This window comes from Ooceraea biroi, chromosome 2 (assembly GCF_003672135.1).
Source record: "Ooceraea biroi isolate clonal line C1 chromosome 2, Obir_v5.4, whole genome shotgun sequence".
Lineage (NCBI taxonomy): Eukaryota > Metazoa > Arthropoda > Insecta > Hymenoptera > Formicidae > Ooceraea > Ooceraea biroi.
Window position 1 is genome coordinate 12,418,452 of NC_039507.1, and position 17,185 is coordinate 12,435,636.

Genomic DNA, 17,185 nt, shown 5'->3' on the forward strand with positions numbered 1-17,185 from the left:
ATAGCTTCTCCTCTGATGTATCGGATCATAACTGATTACTGACGCTCGGGGATAGACTCGAATTAATTACGAAACCTACGCGAACCACGGGCACGTTCCAAGCTGCCCGATCTAAGCTGCCGTTGTAATTAATTAATTAGCCATGTAAGATGACTTAACGGATCGCCAAAGATAGGCTAGGAAATTCTATTTAGACTAAGTCACAAATAAGACGCTTCGTGATTGGTCTTGGCACAAAACGAATAAATATTGCGATATTAAGTAACTTAAGGAGAGGAAATGCAATAATAATTATTAAAATGGTCGATTTACAGCTTTGGGATACTTTTATTAACCGAAAGCCTAGACTATAATAAAGAATGCTATGTGTATACATATCTTCTATCTATATACAATAAACCGATTTTTCACGATATTCAATACACAGTTAACATTTGGCAACTTGGAATCGATTACTTCTTTTTTTTGGCAGGAATCACACTTAGTCTTTCACAATCCAACAATTCGAATGTGCTCGTTCCAACGTCTCCTAAATCCGCAAATTTACCTCTCGTAACATGATATAAAAATCGAAGAGGTAAGATCACGATCATTTGCAAAATCTTTTCTATCACGATACTTTGAGGACGAGAACGTGAGTCCCTCACGTAGATCATTTCTTCTCAATTACGTTAGTGCTGATTGTTAGTACTATCGTTACGAATAAATGTAATATTGCTTCCACAGCACTATAAAGATGAATTTCATGCATGGATATCGTTAAATCGCAATGTGTTTTATCTTATTTACAAAAAAGTGTCGCGCCATGTATGGTACATAGACGATTCTCGGAATTATGAAGGAAATTTTTCAAACAGCTTAAAAAATCAGTCTTCGTGTACGAGAGATTCCAAATTTCGATAGAGAGAGGGTTGATACGTCGTTGCTCGGTTTTCGTAAAACAGTGTAAATGTCCGTTAGGAGTCGGTTTTTATGCTACATTGTAAAAAAGAAAAGATTCGTAAAGAATCCTTCGATAAAATCTCCTGTCAAAATGCTAATTTACCATTTGATTCTTTCGCATGTAAATGTTCGGATTTCCCAGTCTTTTGGCACAAACTTTAAACGCCATAACGCGCCAGAATCGCGCACTGACGCTTCTCGCCGATATATGATAATGAGATTAAGTCGCTCGAAGACGCTTTCAGTGGAGGTCGCGTGTTTACACTACTGCAGTTGATGAGAAGATATCAGTTATGATCTGTATATATTCATGGATACGTGTTTTGGCACTTTGTTGCGTTGCATTCCTTTCGCGTGCGAGATGAGCGTAATCGCGAGAGTGATGACGTCGTGGTTGCATCCAACGATGCAGTAGAAAAGATCTTCCAACGTTGCAATATTGCTATTGATTAAAGTTTCTCCGGTCGGCATAGTTTTGTTAAATCGAGCAATGACTGTGAACTCTACGTCCCGCGAAATATTAAAAGAGATTCGACGTCGATTCGACGTGATGGCCGGAATAAAGTTATCACGATCATGACACGTCGTACCACGATGCAGTTGGTACAATCGATTGATGTTTCCTTCGATTACACGAGACGCACGTTAAAATTTCGTAGATCCGTTATCACATACCACCATGACGTGTTCGACGGTGCCGAAGAGGAAAAGGGATCTCTCGTCGTCTCTTCGGACAGGGCGCCGCGCGATTATTAGCTGTAGATACTGGTGCAGGTCGACACGGTTTTCATCTCGATGTCGTGTTCAGCGGTCTCTTTACGAGACTCCATCGCCTTTTGCTACGAGCTGAGGGTGGTTGGTCCGATGTTACTGATGAAACTTGGACAGGCATTCTCCGCTCTGTCGCCGCTCTGCAACGAGAAGTGCCTGTAGGACATGTACTCGGGCGGATTCGAGGACAACGGCTGATCCCGCTTGATCGTCGCCCGCTGTTTCTTCATTTTCATGTAACCCAAAACGGAGATCAGCACGACGAACACGACAAAACCCATACAGCTGCCGACGATAAGGCCCAGCCGTCTCGTGAGAATACTCGCCAGACCACCCCTGTCGCTCACCGTGCCGTCGCCCACTATCGAGTCGGGCGCATCCAAAGTTCGGACCTCGGTACAGCGGCTGGTAGGTGAATTGACCATTACGGGCAATGAGGGTCCTTCGATCACGTCGTCGTGCGACGCGTTCCACTGCCAAGACCCGATGTCCTCCGGGATTGGCGTGCCCCAGCTGCCCAGGCCGAGTACGCAGATCAGGTACCGCGTGTCAGACGCTAGCTTCGTAAGTCTCACCGAACGTGCCTTCGGATCCAGCATCTTACCGCGTACCTGACAATTATTTCTATTATATATATATATATATATATATATATATATATATATGAATTCTCCTCTGTTAGAATTCGTTAACTAACAGAATAACAAGTTTTTACTTGCAATAGAAACTTGTATAATGCAATTTGAATGGCAAACAAGCATGATTTTCTACGAATGTTAAAGGGGTATACATATATACTTTAGAACTTTAGAATTTTAGAAATTTAGAACTTTAAAGAACTTTATTTTTACTGGTTGTTCAAATGTAACAACTCTCTTAATTTTATCTGTTCTTTCCAGTCATTTACTTTATTTATAATACGAGTGACGTAAATTTTGCTTTTCTCGCGTAATTGCAAAAACTCTTACCTCGTCGACGCTATCTAAGGCATGATATGCCACTTGGTACCCGTGAAGACCGGAATGATTTCTGCTCTGCCATGATACCAGAACGGAGAAGGGCTGAATGTCCTGAATTGCGAGTTTCAAGACCAGCGGAGCGGAACAGAAGGCGTGAGGGTCAAGATCGAGGAAGACGAGACCTCGGAGCTCGGGTGGCTGTTCGCATCTTAACAAACCGCCCTCGACGTCACCGACTCCGACACCATTTCTTCCGCGGCTACGACCGCCACCGACCCCACTCACCAATTTCTGATGATCTCTCAACCATTCCCACAACTCTTGCGACTCGCAGCCACAGTGTAAAGGATTTTCTGTCAATGAGACCAAAACGACATTCGCTATTGTTCGCAATGTTGTATTCATCAACAAGATTTAAAAAAAAAACAAACATAGGGAACAATTCGATATAAAATAGCTAGTTTCGACAATAAAAGCATATTTATAAATATGGTATGTGTTTAGTTTTTTTTATTATCGAAGTTCAGAAGAACGTAATAAATAAATATTTTATATAACATTAAAAACTGCTGTTTTTAACTACAAAGAACCTACTAAAAATTTAATCCATAATTTAAAGTTTATATGTTGCAAATATGACTCCCATTTATTCTTGTGTGTTGTGAATTAAAATTAATAGCAAATTCCATGCATTAGGGATAATTAAAATTTATAATTTGACTTTGATATCTTTCAATTAGCATAAAATTTGTGTAAAGGATTTATTACAAAATAAATTTATGCTACTTTTAGCTGTGATATTATTTCAAGCATGATTTATCTTAAGCTCTTGCCGTAAATTTAAAGAAGGACGTACTCTGCGATGTATATTTTAAACATTCTGAAAAACATAATATTAAAAATTTTGTAACATTAGTTGGCGGATTCGGTTGGATAAAGTGAGATGGAGTTATGTAAACTTGTTTGATTGTCCCAGTGTTGAATATTGATTCGGGAGGGTAGTACGTGACCAGCGATATGATTGATTTTCAAGTAGTAGTAACTTCATTCGAATCGATAGCAGTCATGTATACGGGAAAACTCCCTCCTGTCCTGTCACTTGCATCCAAATTCAAAATCTCGCCGCTATTCTCGAAAAAGAATAAACAAGAACGTGCGCTAGCGCGAGATTAACGATAAATATTGAATGCGTCTCAACAGCTCACCTTCAGCCCGCAGACTTCTTATTTGCGTCTCGAGAGGTCGGAAAGCATTCAGTGGAAGGTTCTCCAAATAATTCCTACTCAAGTCAAGTAGACGTAGTTTCTTCAAGGGTCTAAATGCCTCGCTAGAGATGGCGTTTATCCAGTTGCCATAAAGATGCAGCTCGACCAGGCTAATTAAATTCTTGAACGTCACCTTTCCAACAATTCCGATTTGATTATAGGATAAGTCCAGTATCTGAAGAGACTTGAGATCTTCTGGAAACTCTTCCAGTTCCTTCAGACGATTATGCGTCAAATTGAGTATGCGTAAGTGCTCCATACCCTGGAGTCGCTCTTTCGGCAGGATCTCCAAGCTGTTCATACCGAGGTGAAGAGTAAGTAAATTCGGTAAACTGCGAAACGCACCCGGCGATACTCGGAGGATGCAATTCTGGCCTAAATAGAGATGCAACAACGCCGGGAAGGCTTCGAAATCTTGCGAGGTCACTATGCTGAGATTCGTACCAGATATATGTACTTCCTGAAGAATGGGATACATCGCCTCCGATGGCATCTCATGGATTCTGTTTAAAGGGTTCCGGGTGAGATTCAGCCAGGCTAGACCAGGAAGATTCTGACCCGAAAGGGCCACAGCGGGTATCTGTCGAAATTTATTCTCCGATAGGTCCACTCTTCGCAACAGGGACGAATGCGCGAAGAAATTCGCCGGCAGCGCGTTCAGGTTGTTGTGACTGAGATCCACGGAGATCAGGCGCGACAGATTGGCCATCGCGAAGCCAGACATTGTCTCGATCTTATTGTGGCTCAGGTCCAACTCTCTCAGATGTTTCAAGTTGGCGAAACTGGCCACGTCTACGTTGAGGATCTCGTTGGTGGACAACGTGAGAATCTCGAGATTGAGTGCGCTCGCTAGCGCCGAGTATGGGATGTCTTGGAATCGATTATGATCCAGACGTATTTCCCGTAGTGACAATAATCTGTCGAAGATGCCCGGCGGAAGGGAGCGCAGATGATTCCGATTCAAATGTAAACGCGCTAGATTCCGATTTAACACGAATATAGTTTCTGGCAATTGACTTATATGCGAATCGTCCAGCAACAGCTCTTGCAAGGATGGCAATCCGTTGAAACCGTGCTCTGTGATCTGGCTGAAATTATTGCTGGATGCCGCAAGTGTTCGAAGACCGGAAATATGTAAATGTAATAACGCCGACGCTGTCAGGAGATTATCTTCCAAGTTGAGGTTCAACAAATTATTAAGCCCACGAAAGGCACCGTTCTCTATTGTAGTTATCGAGCAATTCTTCAAGTTTAGTATTTTAATTGGCAAGTCTTCTTGAAAAATTGCATCTTGCAGAACGGTAAGATAATTATTCGCCAGATCCAACACCTTTAGCTTCTTCAGAGCCATCAACGCGTAAGGATCGAGCCGCCTCAAGCCGTTATTCTGCAAATACAGCTCCTCCAGCTCGTGCAATTCTGAGAACGTCTTCGCTGTTACATGACTGAGCTTGTTCATGCTGAGCTCAAGGAACTTCAAAGCCTGCATCGGTTGAAAAGCAGCGTCCTCGATCCTGGATATCGAATTGTTCGTCAGATAAAGACGCTCTACTAAAAGGAGATCCCTGAAGAGAGGCGCTTGCAAATGTGTCAGCTTGTTGTGACCCAACCACATAATTCTGACGGACGCTTGACCACGCAGGGAATCATTATGTAGCACGGCCAGGCCATTGCTGTCCAACTGAATGGACACCAAAGAGCTTCCGCCGGAAGATGATTCTGATGCGGACAGCTGAAAGACGTCGCCGAGCATGGTCAACTGATTGCCCTGCAGATTAACGTGCTGGAGACTATTCAACGTTCTCAGCGCGCCCGTCTCCATCGAGGTGATGGCGTTGTTCTGCAGGTGGAGTTCGAGAAGTGCCGGAAGCGGCGTGAAAACGCCGCGCTTCACTTCCGTTATATGATTATCCTGCAGTCGCAGCTCACGCAGCTGATGTAGTTTGAGAAAGGTGCCAGGCTGTAACTCGCGGATCTTGTTACCATCGAGAGACAGTGACGAGAGGTTCTCGCAGTGCTCCAGGAATTCTCGCGGCACTTTCTCAATGTAGTTGTTACTCAGATGCAATTGGGCGAGCTGCGTGAGACTCGTGAGACCCTTTGCGTCGATTCTACGAATGGCGTTTTGTTGAAGATACACCACCGCGAGGCTGACGCTGCCGGCGAACGCGTCCCCCGGGATCTCCAGGATATTGTTTTCCGCCAGATAAAGTTCCCTGAGCTCGGGCAGTCTCGCGAACACGCCGCCGATATAGTGGATGTGGTTATGACTGAGTTCAATCGTACGTAGCCGTTCGTTCCCCTTGAACGTTGCCACGTCGAGGAAGACGATTTTGTTGTGGCTCAAGTCGATCGACTCGAGCTCCTTCAGCGATACGAAAGCGTCCTTATGAATGCTTTCGATGGAATTGTAATAGAGAGATAGAGTGTGAAGGATGGGACAAGGCCTAAAGCAGTCCTCAGCCAGTTTCTCGAAATTATTACTGCTCAAGTCAAGGATCAGCAGGGAACCAAGAAGGCTGTAACCGTCGTTAGGTAGCTCGGATATCTCGTTCCACGCTAATCTGAGCGAGGCCAGGCTTTCTAGCCTTCTCAGGGGAGCCATAGGAAACAGCTTGAGCTTGTTTTCAGCTAGATCTAAATCGCTGAGACTGTCTTCGAGGCCCGCAAACGCGTATTCAGAAATTTTCGATATCTGATTTCCCTTTAGAGTCAGTTTCATCAGTTTCAAGCCGTAAAAACAATAAGACGAGAGATCCTGTATCAGATTTGTCTCGAGGTCCAACGCAGCCAGCTTCCGCAGTTCAGCCAGTGATTTTTGAGGCACGTGCGGCAAACGACCGGACACCAGCGCCAAGGATTCCAGGCTGTCTTTCAGATTCGTGAAAGCACCCTCGCTCACTTCACGCAAAGACGAATGAGATATTTGAAGATGTCTGATTTGTGAACCGGGCGGAAAAGCACCCTCCTTCAGATCCTCAATGCTTTTGTCCAGCTCGTAAACGCTCAATGACTGTACCATCGTGCCCGTGCCTGGAAGTAGTCGTAAAATGCACGGTCATTAATTTCACAGAATCGCGATAATATAAACTTGGAATTTGACAGCATTGGCTGATTGCACGTTTCATTAATTTTACGAGAGTGAGAATTGAGAAAGATAATCTTCCTTGACCGCATTTATTACATTGAAACTATATAGAAATGTTTTAAGAAAACAAGGGAGATAAAGAGAAAGAGAACACGTCCAAAGAATATGTAATAAATTTTTTCTGAGAGACAATTTAAAAATATTGATAAATTAAATTAGGCGTATTAATTAAGTTTGTCTGACGACTATAATACAATCTTTTATTCAAGAGAATCAGAGAATTGGAATTTAAAGCTCGATTGGAATTAAACGTTATTCAATTTTAACTGTTAGCTGTATAATCAAATTAAAAAGTTTAATTTTGTAACTCAACTACGAGATTAATCTCTATAACGATAAGAGGTTTCTTTGTCGAGTATCGCTTACCGCTTGTACTTAGCACGCCTTGTAGCGTGGTTCTTAGAGTCTCTTCCGTAGCGCCAGCACATTCCAGAAAGAGACCATCTTCAAAGTTATAGCAAGGACAGCCCGGAATTATTTCCGACGACGGGCATTCGGCTATCTGGGCAACGACTTTAAATGTAATGAAATTCTGAATTAATAGCATCTGAAGGACCATCCTCAGAATCCGCTGATTTACAGCGCAAGGATGATCTCTCCGTCGTTGCCGATCTCGCGTCATCGTATCGTCACATCCGTAATCTCGTTTTCCGCCTGACAGATCGCAAGGAGCTTTCTGAAACATCGAAATTACAAAAGAAATTAAAACCAGCAAATCTGTGGTATTACATATTGAGTGGTAAGGTATAATACGTGTTGCTTGATTTCAAAGCAGAAAAATCAACAGAATCACAATAATTTCAACAGGGAGTTAGTCCGTGTATAAAGTAGGTTCTTTTTATATTTTTATGGTTACTAACGCAACTGAAATATTTTATTAACGTGTGTTTTTACAAAGATGTATTTGTTTTATAGAAATATGTTGCAGATTGTGTTTATACATTTTGTCCGGAATTTTAATTTTTAATCAGTCAATTATCTCACTTTTTCTCTCATGTGAAATAAATTAAAACGCTCTCGTCTTTGTTAAAATTTCTTCTCTAAAGTCACTAACAAATATTTACGGCTATCTTGTCGTGAGAGATTCTTGTCTGAATAAATCCACGGGGTCAAGTTAAACTTTGCCTGCCAGGCACTATGCAGCGCATGTTGGAGCATGTTTACGAAAAAGTACGGCCAAGCTCTCGGAATAGTGCGAATAGCTTCCTTGAATAACAAAGAGTGCACGTCTCGCTAAGACGGAGGTGCATACGAATACACGAGGACACGAAAATTATTCGGTTTGTATTAAACCGATTGTACTTCCTTTTATGATAGCAAATTTTTTTATAAACAGTAGATAAAGTTTCTTTTGTTTAAAATAGTTGCAGAAAGACTTCTGTACAATCAAAAAATATAAATAAAGTGAAAGATATAAGGTGAGAGATATAAATAATTAACACTTTTATAATAAATAATTAAAATTAGTCGATAATATTTATGATAATCTAGAAGAAATCTAAATGCACAGAATTGTTTTTAGTGAATATAGCATGTTACAGAGTTGCATTTAAATGTACGATATTCTTAATTTCAAACTATCTATCAAGACAAGACTATGCAAACAGTCACCGCGGGAGGTAGTTGTCAACAACGCTAACGAGTTTCCGTCTAGATGACGTTCAGTTTGTTGAAAATACATAGTAAAAATTGTTCGCGAATTTTCGTCTGTAAAATCCACGTTTTGCTCATACATGATTTCTTTCATTCGGTGAACATTTTAATCAAAATTTGATGTTCGCAAAATTTAAGAAAAATATTTTGATGCCACAAATTTATGTATAAAAATATGATTTCAATAAATACATTAAAAAGAATATTTTTCTCATCACAGTTCGCAATGTGTCAAAATTGTATATGCATTATTAACATATAACACATAAAAAATATAATATATAAATATATAAAAAATATATAAATATAAATATATATTTTATATAAATATAAAAATTATAATATATCAAAACATATTATATTATACATATATAATATAATAAACGCGCTGTCCTTAATGTAGCGCATTTCAAACGCGACATGTCGTGCAGAAAGGACGGACCCTGTCGAAGCTCTTTATACGTAATCGAGTGACACCGACGATACAGAAATCTATATCGCGAGAACGTCGTCTAGACCGTCGATCGATTTTTCGCAAGCACCAGCCGCCAGGCTGCGATATCGCGCCATTCACGCCCAACTGATTCCACAAATGCCTCTTTCTCCTGACCTCGCTGCGAGAGGATCGCAGCACGAAAAGCTTCAATGGTGGCACACCATTCTCGTCTACATTCACATTTGCGCTTCCGTGGAACGCCGGTGAACACTACTTTTACGATCGGGCGGTAAAACACACAGCGACGTTTCACGAGACGTGCGTGCCAAAAGCTTTAAACTCGAATCCAACAAGCCGTGCGTATCTCGCCACAGAGAGTACTCCGGAACGTATCTCTGAAAAGATCTCTCGTGGAATACGATTAGCGAACTCGCGAAAGAGCTGGATGTGTAAAATAGATCGAGTGTACGAGTTACACAGAACATGTATTGAAAAGATTGCTTAGAAGATTCTCATAGAAGATTTAGACGAGAAAGAAATAATTTATTATACAATAGGTATTTTCGAACATCTAGAATTTTTTAACAACTTGATCTTGAATAAATAATCTGCTTTTAGAGCGACGTATAAATAAATAGCTATTCTATTAATACACGCGCACTCATGCACACGTCTGTGCACGCTTAAAGGCATCGTGACAGCAAGTTAAATGAGTCTTCGGAGGTAATCGTATCGAATCTTCTCTCACTGTTTACCATTAAGCAAGGGAGTCAATGTATTCTGATTATTTCGAAGCGGAGATCAGCTAAGGATGGATCCGCTTGGAATTCAAGAAACGTTTTCAATTTAAACATTAATCTTCGTAGAGTAACACCTGCTCGGCATTATGTCGAAATGCCAAAGCATCGTTTCCGAAGTATTTCGATCGTGCGACCGAAGAAACTTGCCGCCACGATGTACCGTGCTTTTCTACTTTTGCTCATCCTATCCTGATCCTGAGAAATACGTTGTTCGTAGGACACATGATGCCATTCTTGGCACGATCGCCATAAGTGCTCCGAGCTTTAGGAATCCGGTGTATGATGCACCATTAGTAAACTAAGATATCGCGGTTACGTGAAGATCCGCGATTCGGATTATTGGCGGTCACTTGGTACTGATAGAATTAAGTCTCGACGATAAACGTATTAGCGGATGATCAGTTTTGCTGCTGTCGTGAAATAACGACGCGAACGTGCCTGGTACTTAACAACGTTTACGGGAATGAGACTCGAGACGTGCGCACTGCGCAACACTTGTATTTTACGATCGTTACTAAACACGCAGGTATAATGCAGGTAAACGCATGTATATAATCACGTACAAGTTTAATTATCTATCAATGTTTGTACATATTTTATCTATTATTATTTTATATAAATTTTATTATACTCGTATATTATTTATATTTTATGTATTATTATTTTATATAAATCCGTGGAATATTTATTCGTGAAATGTCAAAGCGTTAGATTTCGGACCCGGTTCTTCGTGCATCGGCAGTTCTGAGGGAAATCGCGAAAAGATGCCACCGCAATGAAAGAGTTCTAATCGGACTAGAGGTTTAAAGCACGTTCTTTTGCAGCCGGCGCGACAGAGGATTATAACACGTGAAGAGAAGAAGGTAGTTGAGAATTCAGTGGAAAACGCGCTTTACGGGACATACATCGTTTCAATCCAAGTATACGGCTATATACGGCTCTCCTTGAGAGCGTACTCAACGTTTCATGCAACACCAGCGGTAATAAAGCGCGAAAACGTTTCTCCGTTGCTCCACTGCGCTGTTTTAACATGATGAAAACAGTCAGCGCACTTCTGCGAGAGAAAAAACGAACGTGTCTCTTTCAGCACGTCTATTTTCTCGTTAGAAGTTCTCGTCCTACCCAAAAGAAATTTCAGCAATGGAATTAAAAGGTTTGCCACACCAAAAACCGCTCTTCCTTTTTTCAATTTTTTGTTAAATTGAAAAAAGGAAAAGCGGTTTTTGCTCGCTACTCTCTTCGCTGCATCTCTCTAAAAACTATACAGATACTTGAAGCGCAAAGATAGGCCCAACGCATTGATACCCGCTATTCAATTAAAAGTAGGTGTTACGAGACAATTATTATCTTGACCCTATAACGTTTATTTCAAATATGTTGCAATGATGTGATATATTTTGCATAATTAATATGCGCCGCGATAAAATAACACCGGGCCGCGAAATTAATCTGAGCCTTTACGATTCTCCGTTTCTACGTCATTTAAGACCGAGGGTGATTAATTTTCTGCACCCTCCGACAGTGTCAGTTGGAACCGAGCTCAGCGCCGTTTTTACGGCGTACGGTGGGTATTGTATCGCGCTTCTCTGTCGTAAACTGCGCATAATTTCAAGAATATGCCAGTACGACCAGTATAAAACCATGACACGGCACGATATGTAGATAGGCAGTATCATAAAACCAGTACCCGCGATGTGCGTTTCTTCCCTTACGAGTCCTGACTGCGCTCTGAAAGATTGCCTACCCTTTTCCTGTACCAGTTTCCCCCCGTGCGCGGCATGACTTATCCGGAATCTGCCACGCGGTATTTTCTGCACTCGCAAAACTTGTTTGCCACATACATATTACGTTTGATAGTTAAACGTACCGTGAATCCAGTTCGTTTATCGGAGCGTTCAAGCGGTTTGATTGCGAATTGCGCGTGCAGAGTTGTGGAGAAACCGTCATCGCGTGAATACGCTCGCATGCGTCTCGCATTTTCTTAATATCCAGACGAGAATTGCTGATTAAATGCGGCATGCCGGACGTAACGGGGTATAACGCGCGTGAAAATACGCGAAACAGCGCGAGAATGGCAAAGTTAATGAGCGGTATTGCAGATAAATTACCTAATGGATAAACGCATTGGGATGTATCATGGCCATAGTATCGCGACCACTATTGCCTGGTCGTGGTCATTGATAGAAACCCATGTAGTAGTGCGTGAGCTGTCGTAGGCACTAGTGCTTTGCACGGCGTATTAAGGTCAGACTGGCACATTTGCTGGGACGATGCGATAACAACCCTCGTTAAGTTTGATTGGCACTAACACACAGTCATTCTGATGGTTAGATTTATTAAAGATATTTTCAATTAACTACAATTGAGTATCAATTAATTGCATTACGTGCCTGCTCATTGTAGTAATTTAATTATCTGCGGTATTAACTTTTAATATCCGTTTATATGGTTAATTGTGGCGACGGAAGAATTTATTATTGTTATTAACAATTCCATAGCATTCTGGAGCTTGCATAAAAAATGCTCTATTGTTCGCGAAAAATGTATATAAAATTTAATAAACGGTTAAATAGACAAAACGTATAATATAACCAGTTCGTGTTCGAATAATATAACATTGGAATTAAAACGAAAAGAGTAGCGTAAGTAGAACCAGATATTCAAACAAAATTGAAAAGGTAAATGCGGTAACTGCTGCTAAATGGAGCGCATCGGAACGTATAGAATTCACCAGTAATCGATTTTCTTAGAGGGATTCTTATAACGATTATTTGTTCTCTTGTTCGTAATGATACTTGCGGTTTGTGTCGATAGTGGTATGTGAGCTTGTGAGCTCTCATTCAAGCATGTTTTCTTTGTACATAGTGAATGATAACGGCGTTGCCTCGGGGTTCTTATATAAGGTATCTTTTCGGTCGTTGTAGCAAGAAACTCGCTCGTATCCTGCCATATATATATTTTACGTACCTACTTTGTTTTACATCACGCGTTCATCTTCTGGAAATATTATCTTAAAATAGTCTCGACTATGAAAAAAGTAATGATCGAATTTAATGTGATGTCGTTCCCTTTGTATGTGCGTATGTATGATCTATCTATCTATCTTAAAAGATATTATACAATATAAAAATTTCCCTTTTAAATTCAAATAGATTCCAAATAAATAATTCGTCCTTATCTCGAAAAATAGTTTCAGTAAAAAATATTTAGTTTTTATAGTTGTACGAGACAAGATAATATTCATGAAAATATTGTATTGATCTTGAGTGAATTTTTGTAACAAAAATCTTGTTTTGTCTTGTCTTGATTTTATTAACAATTTTTATGTAATACTCAACAATTGTTGGAAGTGTTTTAATCATTAGCATTATATTTTATTTATTTGATTTTCCATCAAATGGGAAGCATACTGGGAAAAATATTGCTAACATTTTTTAAATAATATAATTAAAGATTATGGTATACAAAAGAAAGTTTGACATAACATTAGAGAATGTTGCTGCAAACACTATATTTATTTAAGAACTTTGTATGTTAATGAATAACAGAGGTATAGTTTTTGATATAGAATTTTCGATGTTTTGCACACATTATCAATTTAGTAGTACAGATGTTTTAAAACTAATAACTGTCGATATCAAACAACGCCATAATGATATATATTCAGATACAAACGAATATAACAAATATAACAGTGAAAATAAATATGAAAATAAATTAACTGATGATGAAATGAATGAAAATGAAAATAAAATCTTTTCCCAAATAATAAATAGAGGAAAGTCCCCGATTATGAGATACCATATCGATTTTGCCGAATGTAAGGAAATCTATGGGCAGAATTTAAAAGTGTAATACGTTATCTTGAAGAGAATTTAATAAGCTTTAGGTTGGTGAAATGAAAAATCTAATTTAAATATTTGTTTTTGAAAATTAAAACAATTTGAAAAAAGAGCTTTACGCAGGATCAAGAAAATGTGCTCCTAATATAAGATACCTTGAGAAATCGGTGTTAAAAGTGCAAAATACATCAGTATTGCAATTAAAAAACTATATTAGATAGTTTTATAAAAATACTGCTTCCATAGCCTTCGCCAAATCTTCACGATTCCACTGTCGACGCTTCCTCGTATCTCTAACCTCCATAGTCAGATTCTATAAAAATTAAATACACAAACATTCGTAATATAAATTCGTATTAACTTTTCTCTAACCTTAAGTAGTATTTTCTTTCTTTTTATTACACTACATAATCTTCATATTCGAGCAATAATTATCTCGTATTAAGAGTACCCTGAATATCTCATTATACGAGCCACACGCCTAGCGGTTCCGCGATCATGAAATCTAACCTCTATAATTAAGCAATTCAACAAATTGCGTATTTTCCTGTTACTACGATTCTACTCTATCATTGCATACTGAATTTATTGCCAACCATTTCTTTATTATATAATAAACAAGGTTTAAAGACTTACTTCAAGTTCTTTTGACATGTTCACAATTTCACAAACCTTTTCTTGCAAAGGCTAAACGCAATAACGAACAATGAATTTTTCACTAAATACTTTTTACACCAAGAGTAATAAGTTCATGGTGGAACTAACAGATGATGCTCACTAGTTTAGCAGAAACCCCATTATCTCATATTAGGAGCATATCTCATAATAGGGGATTCTCCTCTAATATTAGAAATATTTGTAAAAAAATACAACAATCTGAACAATTAACTATTAAAATTATTTTTGAAGCTGCCAATATTAAATTTGTAAAGCCTGTGTTCGTGTAAAAACACGATTGCTCTTATGATATGCTATAGCTATAATATTAAAACCAGCAATAATTATGCTGTGAAACAACATTGTTCTGACCTAACAAATTAAATTAAGTTGCTGAAACAGATTGGATTCAATTTAAATAATAATAGCATTTAATATGCTTGTTGATAAAATTGAATTAATAACATTCAATTTAAATAATAAGTTCTATTTCTAAGATCTATTTCTTACATTTCAAGTTGAACGAGATAAATTAATAAAACATTATCGATAATTGATTTATTGCATTTCTTTAATTTTAGATTCAAGGTATAAAATTGCAGGATTCGATATAACAACTTGGGGCAAAGATCTTAAAGATTCTTCTATTTCAAAATTTGAGGATATTTATAGAAGTAATTATTATTTCGAAAATTCAAATAAAACAGCTAATAAAATTCATCAAAATACACTACTCACAAAAATTATAGGAACACCAAACTTTTCTTAAAAAATAGGCAAACTTCAAGCAGCTGTAACTTTATTAAAAATGAACGAAATTTAAATTTAAAAAAAGGATTTTAAAGCTTGAAACTTCTACTTTCGAACGGTTGCCATGAGGTTAAATTTCTGTGACGTTTGGTAATTTTTACATACAAAAAACTGCGAACTGGACAAAATAAGAAATTTTCTTTTCACTTTGAAGGTCTGTCACGTATCAAAAAAAAATCTGCGAAAATTCTTGACTTTTTATTGTAAAAGATTGAACTTTTCCCTACAAAACGCTTTCTTTTTATTTTTCTACGAGTTTTTGTTACTGAGTTATCGCCGATTAAATAAAAATTGGCATTGTTTACTTTGATTGCTCATAACTCCGGTAAAAATAATCACACAGCAATTTAAAAAACGAATTCTTAAAGCTGAAACTTTGCTCTATTGAACGGTATACTTGCCCAAATTTTTTCGAAAACATGTAACCATGCTGAAAATGGATGAATATAACGTAAAAATGAATGATTTTTCACTTTGTCATTTTGACCTTAAAAACAATCGTACAGAATGACAAAACAATTTGTTCTTCACATTTTTTTATACTTTTCAATACCATGAATTTGACAAAAATTTGTCGAATAGCTATAAGATTTTTTTCATGGTGGCCACTGTGGTTTTATGGGACAAAACTAAGAAATTGCTAAATTTCAGTAAGATAAAATGGAAAATAATGTTAATTAATGTTAAAAATTGATTTCTAGCGCACTATATTAATCTTTATTAAGTCAGCAATAACAAAGTACACACTTTTCTACCAAACGTTGAAAAAATTTATGAACCGCCGGCGTTAGTTTTATCCAAAGCGTACCACGCGGAGGCCGCACAGTCGAATTTACGCTTTTGTGTGTGTGTGTGCGTGCGTGTGTGTGTGTGTGCGCGCGCGCGCGCGCGCGCGCGTGTGTGCGTGTGTGTGCGCCCGTGTATGTGAGCGCTCACGGATTGCACGCAACTAGTGGAACGTCTTGCCGCTAGGCGGCGACAAGTCGTAAGACGTTTCTCGTAAGTGAAAGAGTTCAGCTACATTACTTAAGATCGCGCATGCGTACTCACATGTGCTTATGCTTACATACGCATACGTATACTGAGCTGTTCGGAGTTATTCTATTGGCGATTTTTGATACTATCTGATATATCACTAGTTAAGGTTTTTACTTATTCCTTTACTTATTTTTACATTTCTTCTTTTCTTTTATCTATTCTGTTTTCTCCTCCTTCCGTTTTCTGCTCGTTGTTCTTTTACGATGCCTATGCGTCATATATCTCTCCTACAGGAGAATCACAGTCAACGGTACGTTGCCAACCAGTTTGGAGTAAGTCTGTTCGTCATTAATCGAATTTATTCCCGGTTTCGAGAGACTGGCTCATACCACAGACGGCCGGATTAGGGCCGTTCTCGTGAAACAAGCGCTCGGGAAGATCGAATGATCGTCCGGCAAATTACACAGAATCGCTTTGTATGCGCACGTAGAATTGCCGGCGATATTAATTATGGTCGACAGCATCCGATCTCGGCTTCAACGATAAGAAATCGTTTGAGAGAAGCGGGATTGCACGCTCGTCGACCAGTGCAAGTTCTATACCTTACCCATCGTCATCGTCGCCTACGATTACATTATGCTCATTCTTTAGTCAGTAGGCGACCTAGGCAATGGAATTCTGTACTGTTTACGAATGAGTCTAGATTTTGCCTTTTTGGCAATGACAGACGCGCCTGAGTTTGACGATGTCAAGGAGAACGCTATTCCGAAAACTGCAACAGACCGGTTCGAGCTTTTCATGGTGGTTCTGTAATGGTATGAGCAGGAATATCTCGATTTTCACGAACACCTCTTGTAATTATCCCTCCACCAGGATTAACTTCTAGACGATATGTTCATGAAATACTAGAGCCATATGTTCTAC

General features: G+C 39.0%; 1 protein-coding gene across 2 annotated transcripts in view; it reads right to left on the reverse strand.

The window, feature by feature from the left end:
• Window positions 1-303: 303 nt before the first annotated feature.
• The window catches only part of LOC105283719 (protein artichoke), an 82,547-nt gene continuing 65,665 nt past the window's right edge, over window positions 304-17,185 (reverse strand). For both annotated transcript variants that reach the window (XM_026967969.1, XM_026967968.1), the window contains 4 exons: window positions 7,452-7,761; window positions 3,878-6,970; window positions 2,682-3,025; window positions 304-2,324 (listed from right to left, as the gene is read on the reverse strand). In XM_026967969.1, the coding sequence (XP_026823770.1) occupies window positions 1,782-2,324; window positions 2,682-3,025; window positions 3,878-6,970; window positions 7,452-7,707 (4,236 nt within the window). In that variant the 5' untranslated portion in view covers window positions 7,708-7,761 and the 3' untranslated portion in view covers window positions 304-1,781. The remainder of the gene's footprint in view (window positions 2,325-2,681; window positions 3,026-3,877; window positions 6,971-7,451; window positions 7,762-17,185) is intronic.